We start from the raw sequence: 21,118 nt of genomic DNA on the forward strand, positions 1-21,118 counted from the left end.
CGCAACGATGGTGGATTGGCATGTCGATGCTGCTGAACGTCGGCGCCAGCGTCACCAACACCTTCGGACCACTCATCCTCAACGGGCTCGGGTACGACAAATACACCACGAGCCTGCTCAACATGCCCTTTGCTGCCATCCAGCTCCTCGTCATCCTGCTCGCCAGCTACCTCGCTCAGAAAGCCCATGTCAAGCGTGTCATTCTAGCCGCGTTTATGCTACCTGTGGTGGCGGGGCTCGCCGTCCTCTTCCACGCACTCACTCCGTCCAAGGCGCTCTAATAGCAGGGTACTACTTGCTCGCCTTCCTCTTCGGCGGCAACCCGCTTATCGTCACCTGGATCGTCGGCAACACCGCGGGCACGACCAAGAAATCCACTATCATGAGTCTCTACAACGGGCCAGCTCGGCGGGCAACATTGTCGGACCGCTGCTGTTCAACAAGAAAGACGCTCCCACCTATCACCCGGCTTACGCGCCTGTCTGGGTATGTTTATCGCGCTAGTCGCGGTCGTACTCATCGAATTGGCCAACCTAGTCTTCCTGAACAAGTTGCAGGAGCGTAAGCGCGTCAAGAATGGCAAGCAGGCAAAGATGGTCGACCCCTCCATGCAGGATCACTACCATTCCCTCGAAGAGGAGAACGTGGAGGCTCAGAATCGGCTTGGTGACAATGCATTTTTGGATTTGACTGATCGCGAGAATGATGAATTTGTATATATTTACTGAGTATGGCATAAAGTATTGTATCACGACTGTGATAGTTGTTAGTTGGCTTTAGCTAGGCGTCAGGTGGTGTCTCTCTTCGAGAAATGGATATTCTTTCCTTCGTTAAGAGCGTATTGAACCATAGTGTTATAGAGTAGGGAGTTTGAGCGCCGATAGCAGACCAAAAATTGAAATATCCCATTATGTAGACCACAAAATATTTTGACAGCGCATTCCAGACTCGATTTTCTGGCATGGCCTTTAATCAAGGAATATCTTTCTGCTGTCAAGGCAGCTATCGAGGAAGACATTCCACTCTCGTCTATGACTACTAAGGAACTCCAGGCAGATAACGTTGCCAAAGAAGTGACCATTGGGCTTACCTTACTCTCACCATGTTCGATCGAGCTTTCGAGATGCTTACGTTTATTCGTACAGAGGTACACGGAGATCTCCGCGGATCGCCAGGCTGAGACGTTAGCCAAACACTATTCGACTACAATGTCGACTGACCAAGGAGAAGTCGATTCTGCAGTTGTGCAAGTTGCGTACGTCACTGAGACACAGTCCCATAGGACCAGATCGCTTGCCAATACCGGGTGCCCGAATAAGGGGCCCCCTGACCAGTTTCGGTTTGCTGTCGTGGGATCGATAAGGTTTTTAAATTACTTTCTAAACAGAATGATGGAAGTAATGATCCTTGTTTACAGATATTCATGTAGAGTAAACCAACCGTTCCTTTATAAAGTACATTTTTCGTATCGTAGGCCTTAATCCTGATATTCGCAGAAGCATACAGCGAACGAATTTCCTGCAGGGGTAGATGATGGAAACGAAGACGAACATGACGACCAGAAGCTTTAGAAATGAAAAGATGTACTCTCGGACGTAATGAGTTGGAGCTAAAACTTACATACTGCCGCAAAACCCGTTCAAGTCTACGTTCGCGAAACCCCGTAACAAAGAGTACGGCTAAGTAGGAAAAACCAGCGACGTGCCTGCCGGATAGCTTTCGGGTTAGGGCTTGAATGATAGCGGCGCATCCACTATATACAGGGACTTTTAGTGAAACCTACCGAAACACCACCCTTCTGACCACTCTACACAGTAACACGCCTCTACAATGCGCTCCCAACAGGAGATCGATATCTAAGACGATTCAATCGATGACCTCTTTCTTACGATTATACTAGAGTCCTTACAAAGGGAGGAGGGAAAGATGGCGGGGAACAAAAGACCACAGAGGAGAAGGGATTTGAACAAGAACGCGGGGCAACAGTACCTGGACCAGCTACTTAACTGTGGCCGCCCTGAACGCATTAAAGGCGCCTTAAGGATTTCTCGAATTACTTTTATATCCCCACACAACTGGCTTGTAAACCATGCCCAGTTGAAAGCCTCAATGCATGTTTCTGTGGAGCTGAAACTAGCAATCTTCCTACATATCGTCTCCCGGCCAGCTTCACAGAGAGATACTATGGAACGCTACTTTGTTGGAAACAGGGTAGTCAGCGAGTAAGCTACCTATAATCGATTTGAAACCAGACCTTAGCTAATTGGTAGTAGATCACATTTCATGAAGTTCTCGAATCGCTGCTTATCCTTTACCCCGCCTTTGTCAAACTCCCTGATCTTAATACTCCCCTCGCATCTCAAAATCTGACGACCCTCGATTTTATCCCTGGTTTAAAGATTGCCTAGGAGCTTTGGATGGTACACATATTGCCGCACATACTAGTCTGGACGAACAACCTAAATTTCGGAACCGCAATGGCATTTTGTCGCAGAACGTACTTGCTGTTTGTGACTTCGACCTGAATTTTGTATACGTTTTGCCTGGTTGGGAAGGCTCAGCGCACGACGGGCGAGTACTCTTAGATGCTCAGGCTTCCCAAGGCTTTATTACGCCTCCAGGCAAGTACTGGTTAGGTGAAGCTGGCTACGGAAATACTGAGTTTGTTTGTAATAGATGAAGCACAGGAGGGATTTTTCGGTAGGACGGGCGAGTGACTGGCTTCAATTTCACTATAGAGAACAAACTGAAGCTTACCGATCCCCATAGGGCATCGGGGTTGCCTTCTTATAGATCGACATAATGATAACCACACGGAGTCTTTCGCTAATGTCAATCTTGCATAAAGCGCTCCGACTCGTGTGACGTCAATCTTACGCGATGTCAATCTTATATTACAAGAATCCCAGTCACACAACGTGAATCCTTGCCCATGGGGATATCACATTTATGCCTATTACATTGTTCTTGCACCATATCGATCGGTGCGGTACCATTTGAAGGAGCAACGGCTGGCCAATTTAAAGTACTTCTCCATCTACCTTGTCTTCTTTTACATACTAATTTATATGGGAATTTATTAGGCCAGAGAATGCCAAGGAGCTGTTTAACCTCCGCCACGCCTCATTACGCAATGTTATTGAACGGATATTTGGAGTTATAAAGAGGAGATTTAAAATACTAGCGGTAATGGGGGAGTATTCAATTCAAACACAGGTTCAGCTAGTACTTGGCCTCCTTGGTCTCTTTAACTTTATTCGTCAAAGGGAAGGTGTTGAGTTGCTAGATGATATAAGTGACAATGCCGGAGATTTAACTCCTTCGACAACAAGGCCTCAATCTCAAGGCTCTAAAGCTATGAATGATTTTAGGGATAAGGTTGCTCAAGAAATGTGGGTAGCGTACTGTCAGCATATTGGAAGGGAGGTTTAAGTCAATATGACTTGGCCACAAATGTATATAAAAACACACTAAAACAAGACTCTTAAGCATCCAAAGAACCATACCCAAAGGCCCAAGCACCTTATTCATAAAGGATTTCAACACCTGCATGTCTTTCTAGCCACCGGTCTCTCCTAGCTACATCTTTAATACTAGTAAACATGCTTGATTCGGTCTCGTTTCAAGGCAATCTAAAGCCATATCCATATGCTCACTTGACAGTTTTCTAGAGTACTCCTCCTCTAAAAGATCAATAGCTTGTTGAAGTATGTTACGGCGAGAGCGAGCTAGCTGTGTTATAACCTTCTCCATTAACTGATATGAACCCCCTGTAAAATCTCCTTCTCGTCCTCCTTCTCTAACTTATCGTTATTAATTCGCCGGCGTTTTCGAAGAGGGCCTGAGGCCGAATAAGGAGAGGGAATAGCCAGAGGAGGAGGGAGCTCTAAGAAGAGGGTCGAGAAGCGGGAATCTGAAGGTCGATTTATTAGCGTAGTAGCGTAGCCACCAGTAGCCATTGCAGGGGCTTATAGCTCATCTAGAAGTTCGGTGAATTCAAGGACATTATAACGGTGCCATTTGCATGATTTTCGGTGCTGATTTGTTAGCAAATATAACCAAAAGAGTCCCTAGAAAACATACCTAAGCACTTCATCCCATGCCTCTGGAGATGCCGTAACACAACGAGTTTCTGGGTGAATCCCAAAGCCCAGACTGACTAGTCAACCACTTCCAATCTTTGTAATAAGACTTGTAATTTGACTCCTTGCTTTTTAACTTCTCGATCGATAAGACGCGATTGAATATTTGAAGGAGCTCTTGATCGGACGACCTCCAAAGCGTCTACCCAGGCCACTTGTTTGAACCCTGAATCGGCTCTTTTCCCACTTCAGACCTTATCCAAGAGAGTTGTAAACAGCCCTTCCTCCATTGTATAGGTCCATGCTAGCCTTGAAGGACACTGGACCTCTGTTTTCTGGCCTGCTTTGATAGGTCCAACCTCTGTAGACTCTGGTCCGGATTCGAAGGCAGAGGTGGTGGGTAGAGGAGTATCGAAAGGGTCTTCTGAATCAGAAGGAGGAGTATATTCGAAACGCTCTTCTGTCGGCAGTGGCGGGGGAGGGGAAGAGACAGTAATTGCATCTTCTTCAAGAGGCTCGTGGCGGGGGAGGGGAAGAGACAGTAATTGCATCTTCTTCAAGAGGCTCGATAAACTGTGAAGGCCGACTTCTCTTATTAGCACGATCCATTTCAAAAATATCAAATATTGATACGAAAGAGAAATCAGAGGGAGATATCAAATATTGATACGAAAGAGAAATCAGAGGGAGAAAATTAGCGTGTAAAGCCTTTTAGTATAAATTACTGGAGTCGCGTTACGCGCTTGTAGGCTCTCGCTAAATTATATTCTTTTTAACGCGTAAATTTCGTGGCTGATCCGGTTCACGTGCGGATTCAAATGGGAGCCCCAATGGGAGCCCCATTTACACCTTATAAATGGGACCTCCATTAGAAGGAAATAATGGCCCCACCCTAATCCCATTTAATTTAAATGGTCCATCCATTTAAAAAAGAATCAGGCCCTTAGTTATTTGTATGGACCATTTAAAAAAGAATCAGGCCCTTAGTTATTTGTAGCATGTTGTTTATGCAAAATTGTCAGATGTACGTCATCCCGGACGATAATTCGACGAACTAGCCGGATTCTCAATCGGACTCTCAAGCGTCAAAAGCGCATCCTTGCCAAGTGCCATGAACCCCAAAATCCTGGTCATGCCCACGTCAGTCGTAATGTCCACCACAATACAGTATCCAGGCAACGATAACAACAGATCGAATCTCGAGATCCGACATTTAACGAGATTGGCTACGTACCTCGGTCTCCTCCTCAGGCAACTCGACAGTAACGATTTCCGGAGCCGGCGCCATCCTGTCGCGTGATGATCTCAGCTCGCAAGCCGCAAATAAAGATTAATGCGGTCCAGAAAATTAACAGTCCAATCCAAAAAGTTCTGTAACACAAACGGGTTTATGCGTTTGCTGCGATTGTCGTGGCCGATCGCACGTCTGCGAAGAAATTATAGTTGAGGTGAGGACCTCTCCTGGCCCTAACCCGCATAAGTGTGGAAAGTAGCTCTGGGATAACGGATTAGTACTTCGCAGTGATGCTCGGGCACGCACAAGCTGTGGCCCTTATCCTGGACCGCCTACCTGACAGGCCAGCACCGCGGAGATGTAGAAAATTTAACTGCATCTCTTTTGAATCTCGATCTCACTACTCCTCTTTAACGAGTGATGTCCGAAGCAGCGGAAGCGCGTCTGCGGGTTAGGGTGGAAATGGTATGAAACAGGTCTAACTTTGCAACGCATTAGGCAAGACATATATTACCGAGCGGGGAAGATTAAACAGCACGTCATAGTTTAGAATCGAGAGGGTATGTAAAGAGTTATACACAACTATGATTTTAAGCAAATCAATAATTGCAGAGACGTAAGTTAAGCAGACTTAGGCAAAATACTGGCTAAATACGGATGCAGTCAACTTCCCAAATGCATTGTTATATTCAATCGCAGCAATCATTACCATTACTGCCGCTACTCTGCAAGGACACGATTCGAAACCATCGATTGCGATGATAGGGAATAGAATTTGATTGTGTCCCGAGAGTCGACGTCGGCGAAAATAAAGGACACAGCCGAGCCAGGTGTTGCAGAACCAGAGTGCCGATGCTATCAGCCAGAGCGGTAGCGGATCGTACACCGAGACGAGGAAGGGCTATCCACAATCAGTAGTGTGACACTGAGACCGAGTTAGTTATCGGGAGGATCCGGAACGGGGCTGTGGAACGAGCCGGGAGAGGTTAGAAGAGCAAAAGGGGCAGCAATCTAGCATAGGAACATCGTGCGGCTCGTGGTCGGGAAGGGGGCCACGAACCCTGTCGGAACGCAGTCCAGAGTAGACCCGGAACCTCCCAACCGGTCGTCGGCTGCCTGCAACAATATTCTCCCCCCGGGGAACAGCCCGAATTGTCCCGCACGAACAAAGAAAAGCGGGCAAAAGGGCGCGTGCCTCCCCCGCATTCTGCTCGGGTGGGCATCGCTACGCCGCCCCTGAACGCCATCTGCCCCGGTTCCAATCCTCGGAGGCCCTTTTTTCCGCGATCACGGCCTTAGTGCTTGGACGTTGTCGGCTCCACGGCTCCCCTGACGCGGCCATGGCCACAAGCCCCGTCGTTGCTTACACTACCAACCCTACCGGCCGCCAGGTACCAGCCCCCCTACGCCAACACAATCTATTTATCAATTCGTCTTTCTAGCTTGCGTGACTGCGTATGCTCTAGGCGATTCCATGGCCCGCAACATGCCGACCCTGCCGACGAATCAGCAGCCACATGTGCATCCGTGCTCATATTATTAATGTTACCGTCGTTGCTCACGCAACTGGACTAAAATTACGGAGGCGTGTCGTGTGAGGTCAGTTACCGTCATTGCTCTGTATCTGAATCAGGTTACATTTATTGCCTCGTTGACTGGTTGACCCACCACCTACTGGTTGGCCGTGAGTTGAGTTGGAGCTGGCAGACAGTTAGTTATTTGTAGCATGTTGTTTATGCAAAATTGCCAGATTTACGTCATCCCGGACGATCCGGCTGTTCACGGCAGTTAAGCTGCGCCGGTGCTGAATAATAGCTCGCGGCATATATGCCCACTGGCAGAATTGCCCCATCGCATTGTGACTCTTCCTAGATTGTTTAGATCCGGGGAGCAAATTTTTTCTCCTTGTCGTTGGTTGAGTGGACTGCAATGTGTCAGGGCCGTAGCGTCCAATCACGAGCCGGATGCTGGGGCACCCATGAACGTCACCTGTGGCTGGCGGTGTGGCGCTGGCGGCGCATATCGTGGCGGTGCGGAGTCTAATCACCAGCTGGGCACCCAATGACTGTCCTCTTAAAAGCAAAATCGCTGGTCGCTTGACTTCCTGGCCTGAAGATCAGGGAATTAGTCGAGTCGGGCGGAAGCTGCTGCGTTCGCGCGTCAGCATTAAATAGTTAAAATGTGACGTCCAGGGGGAGGGAATCTAGAAATGACCGGCGGAGGCAGGATTGGGCGATGATGCCATGTACGCAAACCACTGGCGACTTTGTGCGTATCGCTGAGCCTGTCGCGCGCGAAGCTGCCATCTCTTCCTCAGTACTCTCCAGCACGCAGCCCCCTACCCACCAACTCCTCGTCGTCCGTCATCCTGCAAGGTTATAATAATCCGAACTGCCGCCCCCCCAGCCCTTCTGGTCTTTTCTCTTCCCTCAGCATATTCGATTGCCTACTCTACTCTTCCCCGATAAATAACATTTTTCTTACTATCTAATCCACATTCACAATGGTTGTCAAGGTTGGAATCAACGGTTTCGGCAGAATTGGCCGTATCGTAAGTAATCCCGTCTTTCTACTTTTCCATTTCGGATCGTCAATCGATCATACGCGATTCAATCAAAGCCCCGAATGTTCAGCACTTACGCCTTACTTCATCCAGGTCTTCAGAAACGCCCTCCTCCGTGATGATGTCGAGGTCGTTGCCTTCAACGATCCCTTCATTGGCGCTGAGTACGCTTCCTACATGTTCAAGTACGACTCTACCCACGGCCGGTAAGTTCAATTCATTTCTTTATCAAGTTAGATGTCATGGAGGCTTGTTTCAATGCCCATTACCTCAGTCGCTGTTGAAGTAGGGGGTGATTGGCAGTGGTCTGATCGTGATTGGGCGTGACGTCATGCAAGCCGGCGTTGCAAACCGGGTCGAACCCCGGGCTGCATTTCTACTCGCATAACTTTTATGTTCGTCGTGCGGCGTGTCTAACAGTGCTTTAGATTCAAGGGTGAGGTCTCTTACACCGACGACTCTTTGGTCATCAACGGCAAGAAGGTCAAGGTCTTCGGCGAGCGTGACCCCGCTGCCATTCCCTGGTCCTCTGTCGGCGTATGTATCCTTGGATTGGTCAATGTCATTGTCCGAGTATTAACGTGGCATAGGCCGACTACGTCGTCGAGTCCACTGGTGTCTTCACCACTACCGACAAGGCTAAGGCTCACTTGGCTGGTGGCGCGAAGAAGGTCGTCATCTCCGCCCCGTCTGCTGATGCGCCCATGTTCGTCTGCGGTGTCAACCTCGACGCCTACAAGCCCGAGTACACCGTTGTCTCGAACGCTTCCTGCACGACCAACTGTCTTGCCCCCCTCGCCAAGATTGTCAACGACAACTTCGGTATCATTGAGGGCCTCATGACCACCGTCCACTCCATCACTGCCACCCAGAAGACTGTCGACGGTCCTTCCAACAAGGACTGGCGTGGTGGCCGTACCGCCTCTGGCAACATCATTCCTTCCTCGACCGGTGCCGCCAAGGCTGTCGGCAAGGTCATCCCTTCGCTTAACGGCAAGCTTACCGGTATGTCCATGCGTGTTCCTACCACCGACGTTTCCGTCGTCGATCTTACCGTCCGCCTCGAGAAGCCCGCCAAGTATGAGGAGATCAAGGCCGTCATCAAGAAGGCATCTGAGACCGATTACAAGGGCATCATGGGCTACACTGAGGACGACGTTGTCTCCCAAGACTTTGTCGGCGACACCCACTCCTCCATTTTCGATGCCAAGGCTGGTATCCCTCTTAACGACACCTTCGTCAAGCTCGTTTCCTGGTACGACAACGAGTATGGCTACTCTGCCCGTGTCGTCGACTTGATTGTGTACATCGCTGGCGTTGACGCCAAGTCGGCTTAGGCGTGCGGTTGATAGTCTTTTCCTATCTCACCCCACATGTCCTCACAACTTGTATACCGTATAAACCAATACCAAGATTAGACAAAAGAGCGTATTTGTCTTTATATTATATAGCTAAAACCAAACAACTTGACCTATATTGTGTCGCTAGTTCTGTGGATGTATTTGCAGGTACAGCTTGCTTTGATAGTATTGTCTGGACTGCCGATCTAATGGAAATTTTGTAACGAACGTGGTTTGGTGTAATAAAATGCCTTCGCTCCATTTTGGTAACGTTAGAAAGTTACATGTAATTCTGTTCTTTGTCGCTTCAATATCGTTGTTAGCGCTGTTCGCTAGTCTGCTCGAAGTTTGCCCCATTACCAGGGGCTGTCTGATCTGTCGCGACGCCCGGGGCACGGAGCCACCCGCCGCATCGCAACCTCTTCAGTTTAAGCCATCAACACCACGGCATTGCCTCCTCACAATCACCTCGTCCCGACCGTGGTCCAGAGTTGGTGGTACTTCGTTTGAAGGCGATTGTAATTGCATTTTGCATTTGTATTGTTTGTCTGTCTTGCTACCCCGCGGTGTGCAGAGTTATATGGGCCGATAGTTCTAATTTTTTGACTCTCCCAGCGGTTCTGACAAAACAAGTTCGACGTACACGTGGGCAGTAGACTAGATCTATAGACCTGCGGACTACATTATAGGCTTTTTTTTTATACTTCTTTCGATCTTGCTGGTTTGTTTGCGCATACATGGTGATCACGAACGGCATCGCGCCGAAAAGCGCACCACCTACCATCCCGCCGTCAACTACTTCGACGCCGCCGCCGCTGCCGCCGCCGCCGGCGCTGGTCACAGACCCTTTACCGTACGTCAGTCTCAAGACCGGGTTATGCTACGACGTGCGCATGCGGTACCACGCCAAGATCGTAACGAACGCGTACGACTACACTGATCCACATCCGGAAGATCCCAGGCGGGTGTACCGGATATACAAGGCGCTGGCGGAAGCCGGGCTGGTTGACATGAAGGGCGCGAGTGGGGCAGCGCATATTGGCGGCAAGTTGATGCAGCATATTCCAGCCCGGGAGGCAACAAAGGACGAGGTCACGCTCGTGCACGAAATCAAGCATTGGGACTTTATCGAGCGCACGGCCAGCATGACCCAGGACGAGCTCGTCGAGGAGACCGACAACGGCGACTCTGTCTACTTCAACAACGAGTCGTGGTTTTGTGCCAAACTGAGCTGCGGCGGCGTGATCGATACCTGCAAGGCGGTCGTGCGAGGCGACGTCAAGAACGCGATCGCAGTCGTCCGGCCGCCGGGCCATCACGCCGAACCGTACAAGCCGGCTGGGTTTTGCATGTTCAACAACGTCGCAGTGGCTTCGAGGGTCATTTTGAAAGAGTTTCCTGACCAGGTCAAGCGGATCTTGATCCTGGACTGGGATATTCACCACGGCAACGGTACCCAGCGCGCGTTCTACAACGACCCGAACGTGCTGTACGTCTCCCTGCACCGGTACGACAATGGCAAGTTTTACCCCGGCGGCACGTTCGGCAACTACGATAAGGTCGGCGAAGGGCCAGGAGAGGGCTGCAACGTGAACATCCCCTGGCCGTGCGGCGGCATGGGCGACGGCGACTACATCTACGCGTTTCAGAAGACAGTGATGCCGATCGCGGAGGAGTTTGGGCCAGACTTGGTGATCTTGTCGTCCGGGTTTGATGCCGCGCCCGGCGATGAGCTTGGAGAGTGCTTTGTGTCGCCGGCTGCGTATGGGCATATGACGCATATGCTCAAGTCGCTTGCCCACGGCAAACTTGCGGTTGTTCTTGAAGTGGGTGTTCCGCCAATGACCTTTAATGCGGGGCACGGAGGCTAACGACAGGACTAGGGTGGTTACAATCTCGATTCGATCGCAACATCGGCCCTCGGCGTGACTAAAGTGCTCATAGGCGACGCTCCAATTCCGCTAACCAACGTCTACGCCCGCCCCGAGGCCGTCCAGACAGTCGACAAAGTCAGCCGGACGCAAGCGCGGTTCTGGAAATGCATGAAGATCGGACACATGATCCACGACCTGCCGGAAGCACCTGCCGTCGAACGACTGCAAGACATTATTCGCCGATACCAGGCGTCGCAGCTATTTGCCCATTTCAATATGACCAAGCTGCCGATTTTCCGGGACCGGATTTCGAGATCGTTTGAGGACCAGGTCCTGTGTACGCCAGCGTTCCAGAGCGCGAAGACGGTGGTCGTGATAGTGCACGACCCGCCGGATGTGTGGACCGAGCCTGATCCCGTGACGGGACAGATAAGCTTGCATGAGACGTTTGTTATGGACGCTGAGATCAAGTACATCCAGTGGGCGCACCAGAAGGGCTACGGTGTCGTCGATATCAACGCACCCGCGATTTTTACCGACCAGGAAGACGAGGGGTACAATGTGCAGGTCGCGCTGCAGGATCTTTGTTTGTACGTCTGGGACAACTATCTCGACCTGTCCGACGCGCGCAATTTTGTGTTTGTCGGCGTCGGCGACGCGTGCGGCGGTCTGGTCTACCTGCTCGGCCACCGCGAAGTGCGTGACCGTGTGCGCGCGGCAATCGCATTCGCGGGCACAAAGCCGCTGTCCCCGATCGTGCCCATCATGGACGAGTTCATCACGGATTGGTATTACAAGAACTCGCTCGTGCTCACGTCGGCGAACCATCCCATGTGGGAGCAGTCCAACGGCGGCAAGAACCCGCGCAAGAAGTACGGCAACGTGCAAAGAACCCAGTACGAGACCATGAACGAGCTGCTGATCGGAAAGTACTCGGACGTGATTGCGTTCGCGGAGGAGGATATTGAGGAACCGAGCTCGGAGGATGAAGACGTAGGGCCGGATCGGAAGCGCGCGAAGCAGGACGCCAGCAGTGATGAAGGCTGGGTCGATGGCGCTATTCCCAAGTCGGCCGTGGGTGACAATAATGTAATCTAGAGACGTTAATGTGCTAATGATAGTGTTTGTATCCTGTGAATTTTTTTTATTTTATTTTGGATTGCTAATATTGAAGGAATGTTTTGTAAAAATTGTATACAGTAGAGTTAATGTACGATTATGCACTTTGTGCCAGTTCGGGAGCACATGGTTCGACGATACGTTTTAGTGAAATTTTTGAAATTCCGGAATAGCAAACTGACAATGTAAATACAACTGTAAGCAGGGATCCGTTGTAATGAACCGCATATCCCTAACCCGGCCATTAGAGACGGTGCACGTGCTGGCTCGAATTTGGCGTGGGCTATATATCGTAAATCCGAAGTGTGCGCATTTATATTTTGCAGCTATGTTAGCACTTCTAATTGAGCTTATCGTTCGCGGTTTGAGGCTCGTCGTCGAACCGGTCGCTATATTACCAACAGTAATAATGCAACAGCCGAAGACCATTCAGCCCAATAAGATGTGGAATGAATTCTTAATCGGTAAAATAATAAGGTTCGCAGATTGGAGATAGGCAGCCGACCCCTGACTTGGGCAAGGTTCGTGATGGGTGTGCCAGGGCCAACATTGTCTTGTGAGACGTGATCTAGCGGCGGCCTACTCGTTGGCAGGCGTCCAGATTGCTACTCCATGCAAACCTCTTTCATCAGGTCTGCTGCGCTGCTAGTGCTGCCGCCGTCTGGGTTTTTTTTTCCCTCGTGCAAAGTGCCACGCATCCTTGACTCCGAGGCGGCAGCGACGGTCGCAATTTGACTCTCTAACATTGTTACCCGCGGACGCCATGTCGTGAATGGCGCTAGTCCTCAGGTCAAGTCCTCAGGTCAAGCTTATCATCGTTTGTTTGCAGCTATATCAGATTCCGGTCAATTGACCTTCTCACATCAGCTCAACCGCACTCAATCGTAATAGTAATTGATGCGGTCGCAACCTTGGGCCCCGCTCCCCCCACGACCGTCAATCGTCTCCGGCATTAATGCCCGAGATACAGGATCTTCTACGCGACCGTCGGCTTTCCCTGACGAAGTGGACGACACATATGCCATGGATAGATCTTCGACTGCATCGTCAGTAGAGAATGCGCATGGCAGCGGCAAGCAAGTGTATACCGCCTGGCCCGACACGTTCTTTGCCACGGGCCAGTACGACGAGGATGACGACCAGGCCGACTCCGACGAAAAAGTGCTGGCGGGAGTCGCGAATGAGAATCCGTCGTCCAGGAAGATCATGGTATGCGTCACAGGCTCTCTCCGTTTAGCTGCCTAGCGTGTTCCGCTAATCAACTCGTGTAGTTAAAAGCTTTGGCGAAGGCGAATGATGCTGTGGTGCTTGACAATGATGGGAATAGCGAGGGTGGTATGTCTATGTGTCCTAGTCTTTTGACGTCATCACAACGTCGGTGACTAATTTGACCGCCAGCGAAATTGGCCTACATTGAGGCGTGCAGTCTTATTCAAATCGGGATAGAGAGGTCAAGCAAAGCGGACGACAGAGCTAAGCTGCGGAAGATCGCAAGTTTCCAGTCGTCGTTCGACCTGGTCGCGATGCTAACTGAGACTATAGCACGACGTCTACGAGCAGCGCATATCCGAGCTTCAGTTAGGATCTGTGTCTGCATCCGAGGGTAGCATTCCTCCGTCGCCACTTTCCCGGAGTCGTCCGCAATCGTTCAGGAAGTCTTTTGCCGGCGACCCGTCTGCGAGGCGGAGGAGTCTGGCTTATGCGCAAGAACTTGGGAGCCAAAGTAGCAACGATTCATCAGGACCTGCTTTCCGCGATGTGTTCCCACCGCAGGTTCCAGAGGATGCAGGGCTTAGTGACGGCCCAACACCGCCTGGACAATGGCATCGCAGTATGAATGTACGGGGTTCGACGTCGTCGATGTCGTCGACAAGTGGAGCGGTGTCGCCATTGACATCCATGGCTCGTCGTGGGACCATCAGTACGCCTTCCTCTCCACCTCCTCTCAGACCAACAACCGCGGATACGCCGGGCGCGAATAGCAGCGACCAGCAATTCAATGACACTGATTCCTTCTTTGAACCACCCAGCCCACCCATCAGCATCGTGGAACCCAACATGGAGTCTGTAGATCAAGAGTCACAGGAAGCAGAAAATATCGTATATCCACCATTACAGCGAAACAATAGCGGCCAGTCAATTACAATTTCAAAGTATCTGGATATTTTGCAGAAGCACCCCGAAAATCAATTGAGCGCCGACATGACCGTCGGCCAGGTACTGCAGCAGTTCGATCTGGATGTAGAGCTAGCGAAAGCCCGTTTCGGGCATCCGCCGGTTCGTCCCATGGCGCAGAAAACCAAGAGCGTAGCTAGGCCGTCTGGTGGCGGCGAAGATGCTGATGAGGACTCTGACGGTGCTAATGAAGTCGAGCCCGGTCTTGGGCTGTACTATGACGAGCCCCTCGGCCGCACACATATTGCTTCTTCGGCTGCATCCGTCGAATCGACTATCTCAGGACCGGCTAGTTCTGTCAAGTCTGTTGGATCAGTACAGGCTGATGATGCCGAGGGCGTGGATACAACCGAATCCGAAGATATGACGACTCCTACTCCGCAGTCGATAACGACCTTCAAAACCGAACACTCCTCACCTCCAACTAATGCTGAGGTGTCGCATAAGACACTAGCTCTTGGACGATCTGCGTCCGTCAACTCTCGTTCATCTTCTTCATCGCCCAGTGGCGTGAAATCTGCGACGAATGCTCGTAAAGTCACTTCGTCTCTTCGCGCACTTGTTTCACGAACGGGATCTTCGCCGGCATCTTCTAATGGATCCGCAGTTGCTGCCGAATCGCTGGCACCTGCACCAAGTTTGGCGTCACGACCAATCACGAGGTCTCAGTCTACCAATACATCAAGATCTTCCGTCTCTTTGCCTGTATCCAAAGACCAGTCAACCCCGAGCTCAGCCTCGACGAGCTCATTCCCGACAAATGGCACTCTATTGACTCCCGCGGGACCAATTTCAACTGAGGTAAGGAGAGACGCTGTCCGCCGGGGTGAGTCTCTGCCACCACCGCCTGCAAACCCAGTCTCGCGTCCATTTTGGCTAATGCGCAATATCCGTGCTGCGATTACCTGTCCAACCGGTGGACTCATAACCGATCGTCTGCGGCTCTGTCCACAAGTATTCCTTCTCCCCGGTGTCAAGCTACGGTCACAGGATGAAAAGACATCAGCCTGCGAGAGCATCATCGCTGCGCTACTGCAGTTCGAAGACAGCCCTTCATTGCAACGATTTGCGCAGCTGGAACGGGTGATGAATAGGATTGAAATGCAACTACAAAGGATATTGGTTCCCGATGGCTCTGATTTTACGCACGGGTTCGGCGGGTTCGGTGGAAATGAGTTTTCCATGCTCGGACGAAAGTCTTCAAAATCGTCGCAAGCGAGTTCAGGAAGCGATGCATCTTCAGACCGAAGAAGATCTTCTGTCGCAAGCGAGTCGTCATCGCAGAAATCGCGGAGCTGGAAGAAGTCCAATTCACGAACCGCGCCTGCGCCGCCAATGAGCGTCAGCAGCAGGTCAAGCTCACTGACCGTACCTACTGCGGTTTCAGTGGATGAGAACCGTATTCCCGGTCGAAATGCAGACGGCAAAGTGGCTGCTAGTTCAATCCCAGGCGAAGTGCTACGGGGCCCGCTTGGCAGTTATCTCCGTGTTCTAGTCGTCTTGTTCGACCGTGCCCAGCTCATCGAGCAAATACCCGTCCTAATTTCAGCTGACAAATTACCGATTGACACGCAAGCCCGAGTCGATAAGGCAGTGCGACGGGCAAGCGAGTTCTTTGGACGGGTGATTTGTAAGTTCGTGTTGGCTGATATAGCTGACTTGATGGATAAATATATCAGGAAAGGGAGTCGGTGGATGTTAGCATAGCTTTCTTGGGAGTGATATGCGTTTACTTTTGGGCAACTTGTATTTGATCCATATAGTATTATTGTCTGATTTCGGGTGTGATTGTATAAGCAGGTTTGATGGTTTCGTTCGGGAGTAATTCAGGCGGCAAGACAGATTTGTACATTTTGTAAACACCTGGCCGATAATAAGTTACAGCAAATTTTGGTTCTGAATCGTCCTACTGGCCAAATGCGAATTTAGATGGCGTCGTCCGTTATTGCCATTCGCCACACTTTCCTCACGTAGAAAACCGCCAGAAGCCGCTCATGCAATACAAGAAGATCAGACGTTATCTACAATAGATAGCCATTCGTGATGGTGATCTTGTGCTAAGTTCAATCAACACGTCGTATCAACGCAATGTTTGTTTTGTGAACTTTATGGTGTTCCTGTCGATTTGGTTCGTTGCTAGTCGGCTCTGTTTTTTGCCTCATGCCATTTGCGCGCCTTTATACACAGAGCATAATAATAAAAGTGCGGTCGAAACCAATCGTCAGACTTCCTCGAAAAGGGGGGGGAATTATATAACTAGAAGTTCTTCTCAGCTGTTGATGAAATGGACAGTTACACACCGATCCGATTAGAGCAGGCCAACAAGTGAGGAAGACCAATTTCTGAGAATAAAGAACTTTCAGGACAAATGTAACAAATAACACAAATCACGAACTATCGTAGATACCGTGTCTATTCCCTTTATAGCCTATAGTATTAGTAAAAGCAAATAGAACTCAATAACACCATCCAAGAAAGACAAAAATTATTCCAATTCTTCCAAGAGTCCTAAAGAGGAATAGCGGGTAAGGTTTTAAGATCACTTGGTCGTCTTGTCTTGTCTCGCATTGCTTGTTCTGCCCGTGCTGGAGTTCCTCCTCCCCGGTCTGCCTCTTTCCCCGGAGACCGACGGACAAGGAGGCAAAGTCGCCCATCTTCTTGCCGAAGTGACGTCAGAAGGCAAGGATGCCAGGTGTTTGCTCCCTCCCCAAAATGATTCCCTCAGTTCCTGGGCACGGGCTGTGATGTAGCGAGAAATGGGCGATGTTCCTGCGCTGTGTTTCTTGGTTTTGTCACATATTATTACTCTGTTTATCGAGCCCCTGAGAGCAGTGAACACGTGCTCGTGACGCGGCAGAGAAACAGTATTAGAAAATATAGTTATCCTGATTTTGCTCTATTTGGTCTTTGGATTTACGGAAATTGGGCACCGCCAAGTATCTGAGCTAGGGATCGGCACGGATACACGGATGACGGATATATCCGTGGATATCCGTCGCGGATACGGATACGGATAGAGAATATGCGGATATGGATACGGATACGGATAAGGTAATATTGATTAGTCATATCCGCGGATATATCCATGGATATCCACGGATATCCACGGATACGAGTAACAAATGCAAATGTGTAAACTAATAATACTGGGAGAGTTTAAGTGAGTTGCGATTTGCGAAATATTCAGTTGTATAGGGAACGGAAGTCCAATGAATCCAGAATTTGGTGCGCGCTTGGCTAGGAGCTGAGGGAGGCTTGAATCAGAACACGGATCTGATTAGTCGCAACTGTTTATATACTGGGTTAGGGGTTTTGTCCGTTATTGAATGCTAGATATATAGCCGTTTGAAGCCCAATTGAGTGGTCAATATAGTCAGTCGTATCGTAGGATCATCCTCTTTCCATAGTCCTGGGCTCCAAACCAAAAACGGCTGAGCAAAAGCCCCTTCAAGGTCACGTGAGTCGTATCCATGGATATTACGGATATCCGTGGATACTGCGGATACGGATACGGATAAACCAAATATAGGTGGATATGGATACGGATACGGATATAGATATTTTACGCGGATACGGATACGGATACGGATAAGGAAAAATTAGCCTGGATATTATCCGTGCCGATCCCTAATCTGAGCTTATATGATGTCTAGTTCGATGATCCTATGGAAAAGAGCATGTTACTCCTAAAGGTGTAAACTGAATTTCGAAGATGCATGCTCGGGGCCAGCATAAACAGCACATTGTGCAAATACTTTCAATTCCGGCCAATTACACAATCAATTGCAATCCGGCCAATTAGACTTATAAAAATCTAGTGACGGTATAATATTTATTTCAAACCTCCTAATGCATCGTCCATTAGCGTTCTAAATGAGCTGCACGTTGCTGCCAAGTGCCAAACCCGGCTGGGAGATTGCGAATCTCAGACTTGGCATGTCTCCATTTCTCGTCCTAAAGGATAAGCTCTCAGCATGATTGCCCTGTCTGGTAAATCGAGCTATTCTCCGATGATATCACCTATTATTCAATGAATATACTTGAAAATTGGTGGCGACAAGAACTTTTAAAACACCATAGTTTTGCGGGACTTACCTGCACTAAGCTGGTATATTCATCATGCCGACGATTGTGCTAAGTAACTTCAATTTAGTCTGCACATTGCTGGGAGGCTTTATAATTGTATTTGGGCTCGTGTCGCATTTGGTTCGAGAGAGGGCGTATATTTCCGAAGCCTGTGAGTCGTGAAGTATCGCACCCAGGTCGTGCCTTTGCTAACGTCTCTACGGTAGTGCCTTCATTGCTATTCGGGGTTTTATTCAAAGCGGCAGGCCTCTTCCGCCCAGATGGATACGGCGCTACAAAAGAGGAAATAACTCGTGAATTCACGCGACTGGTACTGGGAATCCAGCTTGTACTGGCCGGCGTGCAATTACCGGCAAAATATCTACAGCTCGAATGGAAGAGCTTATTCATGCTGCTTGTGCCTGTAATGTCAACTATGTGGATTGCCTCGGCGCTGATTATTTATTTGTGCATACCAAATTTGAGATTCGTAAGTGGTGCAGGTATGAACGAGATATTGGAATGCACTGACAATACCTTAGCTGGACGCTCTCATCATCGGTGCTTGTGTTACACCTACGGACCCTGTATGAAGAATAGCTGTAAATGAATTTAGAAGTTTATGTAATTGCATTACTGACTCCAAAGTCAGGTACTCAGCAACTCTATTGTCAAAGGGAGATTCGCGGAGAAGTATATTGCGGAACCACTTCGAAATATTATCTCGGCGGAATCGGGAGCAAATGACGGTAAGAAGGATTGCATTCTGGTAGTTAAATGATGTATTAACAGGAATAGGATTCGGATACCCCTTCCTTTTCCTGGGGCTCTTCATTCTAAGGGACACAGGGCCTACCATTGCTAAGGACTGGATTCTCGAGACGATACTGTACGAGATTGCTCTTTCAGTCATATACGGTGCTGTCGTAGGATATGTTGCAATGCGAACATTACATTTTGTAAAAGAGAGGTCGATTCCCCATTTCCTTTTGTGCTGTACCTCCTGGAATGCACCTGAGGCTGTGCCAACCAAGATTTTGTGAACTAAGGCTGATTGTCCCTCACTGCACCTCCCGTAAGGGCGGTTGTGAATTTCGTACTATAGGAACTTGATCGATGATGAATCTTTCGCGGTGTTTGTTTTCGCGCTCGCAGTAAGTTCGTGTCTGTGCGTTGCTTATCCAAATGAAGATGGACTGATTTTTTTTACAGCTATTTATTGTTGGAACGGCTGGAATGGTTGGAACTGATGACTTACTTGCTTGGTATGTTTGTTATGTGACTCAAGCGACAGGAATGCGCGCTGACGCTAGCCATAGTTTTGTCGCGGGTAACATGCTCACATGGTAAGTGCTCGTATGTCCAATAAGTTTTAAATACATGCTGACGATCTATTAGGGAGTACGTACTGTGGATGTAATATACACAATTAGTAATGTGCTAACCGAATCAGCGACTGGTTCCGTGTCGAAACCATAGAGGATAGTCTCCCGGTGAGTCGAGACTGTAACTTTGGTACCAAGAAGATATCTAATGCGGAGCACCAGTCTTCTTTGGACCTGATACTCAACGTCGCAATGTTTACGTGGTTTGGCATCGTGACCCCCTGGGAGGTAAGTCTCGCAAATTGTTCATTCAGCACACGCTCTGAGATGCATAATAGGAATTTAATACCCATGAAATCCCGGTATGGAGATATATTGTCATGGGTCTTGCTATTCTAGCTTTCCGCAGACTGCCGGCTGTGCTTTTGATGTACAAGGCTATTCCTACTATCGCGACTTTCAGGGAGGCCATATTTGCGGGGTAAGTATCCATCAACTTTGTCCCTGTCCCTGGAACATGACTTAATTTTTCCTCTAGATATTTCGGTCCAATCGGTGTAGGTGCAATCTTCTATCTCTTGGTTTTGCTTGAAACCTTAGCTACGTACACGCAAACAGAGCGTGTTCTCTATATCGCACAGACGGCACCGCCGGTCATCTACTTCTTGATGGTGACCAGTGTTGTTGCACACGGAGTGTCTATTCCTGCCATAGTCGTAGGACCCAAACTGCCTCGAACCCTGTCGAGATCACTGACACAATTTGGCACATTGTCCGTCAGGAAGTTTTCGACGTTCAGCACAGCGGTGTCTGTGGAGCACGATCCAGTGGCGAGGATCGCGCGTCGTAACGTCGTGGCGGGTCCAAGTAATGCTGGTGGTTCCAGTGATGGGGATGAACTCGAAGACATAGTCGTTGTTGATGTCCTCAATTATGGGACGACTAAGGGAAAAGCCGGGCCGAATGGACCGACTGGACCGACTGGAGCGGTAAATGGACATTCACAGGTAGACATTGGACAAGAAATACAATTTTGACTACTGACAACAGTTACGAACGAATTATTTAAAGCAAATTGTATCTTACATAACGATACTCTGGAGTACAAGTTAAACCACTATCATGACTTGAACCAATGAAATACGCCAAGCTCTTACCACTTAAAATTCCTTTTATATTTTGTAACCAATAGCTAGAGATCACTTTCGATTACTCTCCACATCGCGAATAGCCAACGACGTATACTCAACAGAGGTCGATTCAGAGAGGTCCATTTCATGATTCCGAATCTTCTCGCCATATCGCAAAAAGTATTGTTTTTTACAAAACTGCCAACACTCC

At 49.3% G+C, this 21,118-nt stretch overlaps 6 protein-coding genes across 6 annotated transcripts; 5 read left to right on the forward strand and 1 right to left on the reverse strand.

The window, feature by feature from the left end:
- Positions 1-20: 20 nt before the first annotated feature.
- Positions 21-728, forward strand: POJ06DRAFT_279694 (uncharacterized protein; the record flags this gene model as incomplete). The annotated part of the gene is made up of 3 exons (XM_056189833.1): positions 21-195; positions 273-386; positions 445-728. 3 exons carry the CDS (start codon positions 21-23, stop codon positions 726-728), a joined length of 573 nt encoding a protein of 190 aa, XP_056047649.1.
- A 2,795-nt stretch (positions 729-3,523) lies between these two features.
- POJ06DRAFT_293776 (uncharacterized protein) lies at positions 3,524-4,691 on the reverse strand (the record flags this gene model as incomplete). Its single annotated transcript, XM_056190445.1, has 8 exons — positions 3,524-3,579; positions 3,603-3,728; positions 3,758-3,967; positions 4,013-4,037; positions 4,080-4,155; positions 4,193-4,257; positions 4,337-4,597; positions 4,623-4,691. 8 exons carry the CDS (start codon positions 4,689-4,691, stop codon positions 3,524-3,526), a joined length of 888 nt encoding a protein of 295 aa, XP_056047650.1.
- Positions 4,692-7,657: 2,966 nt separating this feature from the next.
- Positions 7,658-9,611, forward strand: POJ06DRAFT_243906 (uncharacterized protein). The gene is made up of 4 exons (XM_056186421.1): positions 7,658-7,867; positions 7,973-8,085; positions 8,308-8,416; positions 8,470-9,611. The coding sequence occupies exons 1-4, from the start codon at positions 7,820-7,822 to the stop codon at positions 9,214-9,216; spliced, it is 1,017 nt and encodes a 338-aa protein (XP_056047651.1). The 5' UTR covers positions 7,658-7,819; the 3' UTR covers positions 9,217-9,611.
- On the forward strand, positions 9,608-12,333 carry POJ06DRAFT_243909 (uncharacterized protein). The gene is made up of 2 exons (XM_056186422.1): positions 9,608-11,045; positions 11,103-12,333. The coding sequence occupies exons 1-2, from the start codon at positions 9,957-9,959 to the stop codon at positions 12,189-12,191; spliced, it is 2,178 nt and encodes a 725-aa protein (XP_056047652.1). The 5' UTR covers positions 9,608-9,956; the 3' UTR covers positions 12,192-12,333.
- A 680-nt stretch (positions 12,334-13,013) lies between these two features.
- On the forward strand, positions 13,014-16,295 carry POJ06DRAFT_15183 (uncharacterized protein). The gene is made up of 4 exons (XM_056184681.1): positions 13,014-13,421; positions 13,484-13,547; positions 13,611-13,702; positions 13,755-16,295. The coding sequence occupies exons 1-4, from the start codon at positions 13,110-13,112 to the stop codon at positions 16,092-16,094; spliced, it is 2,808 nt and encodes a 935-aa protein (XP_056047653.1). The 5' UTR covers positions 13,014-13,109; the 3' UTR covers positions 16,095-16,295.
- A 2,211-nt stretch (positions 16,296-18,506) lies between these two features.
- Positions 18,507-20,814, forward strand: POJ06DRAFT_265030 (Sodium/hydrogen exchanger family-domain-containing protein; the record flags this gene model as incomplete). The annotated part of the gene is made up of 13 exons (XM_056189044.1): positions 18,507-18,624; positions 18,680-18,942; positions 18,995-19,039; positions 19,105-19,201; positions 19,251-19,491; positions 19,558-19,606; positions 19,665-19,717; positions 19,772-19,798; positions 19,851-19,868; positions 19,906-19,945; positions 20,000-20,065; positions 20,116-20,258; positions 20,316-20,814. 13 exons carry the CDS (start codon positions 18,507-18,509, stop codon positions 20,812-20,814), a joined length of 1,659 nt encoding a protein of 552 aa, XP_056047654.1.
- Positions 20,815-21,118: the final 304 nt, after the last annotated feature.

The sequence above is a fragment of the Lipomyces tetrasporus genome (assembly GCF_029532465.1).
Source record: "Lipomyces tetrasporus strain NRRL Y-64009 chromosome Unknown POJ06scaffold_1, whole genome shotgun sequence".
NCBI classification, from domain to species: domain Eukaryota; kingdom Fungi; phylum Ascomycota; class Lipomycetes; order Lipomycetales; family Lipomycetaceae; genus Lipomyces; species Lipomyces tetrasporus.

Bases quoted from the DNA above. Each gene is read 5' to 3' on its own strand.
- POJ06DRAFT_243906 (XM_056186421.1), top strand. From the start codon at position 7,820: ATGGTTGTCAAGGTTGGAATCAACGGTTTCGGCAGAATTGGCCGTATC. The intron at 7,868-7,972 runs GTAAGTAATCCC...TACTTCATCCAG, and splicing joins TCGGCAGAATTGGCCGTATC to GTCTTCAGAAACGCCCTCCT. The intron at 8,086-8,307 runs GTAAGTTCAATT...ACAGTGCTTTAG, and splicing joins TACGACTCTACCCACGGCCG to ATTCAAGGGTGAGGTCTCTT.
- POJ06DRAFT_243909 (XM_056186422.1), top strand. From the start codon at position 9,957: ATGGTGATCACGAACGGCATCGCGCCGAAAAGCGCACCACCTACCATC. The intron at 11,046-11,102 runs GTGGGTGTTCCG...CGACAGGACTAG, and splicing joins AACTTGCGGTTGTTCTTGAA to GGTGGTTACAATCTCGATTC.
- POJ06DRAFT_15183 (XM_056184681.1), top strand. From the start codon at position 13,110: ATGCGGTCGCAACCTTGGGCCCCGCTCCCCCCACGACCGTCAATCGTC. The intron at 13,422-13,483 runs GTATGCGTCACA...CAACTCGTGTAG, and splicing joins CGTCGTCCAGGAAGATCATG to TTAAAAGCTTTGGCGAAGGC. The intron at 13,548-13,610 runs GTATGTCTATGT...TTTGACCGCCAG, and splicing joins TGATGGGAATAGCGAGGGTG to CGAAATTGGCCTACATTGAG.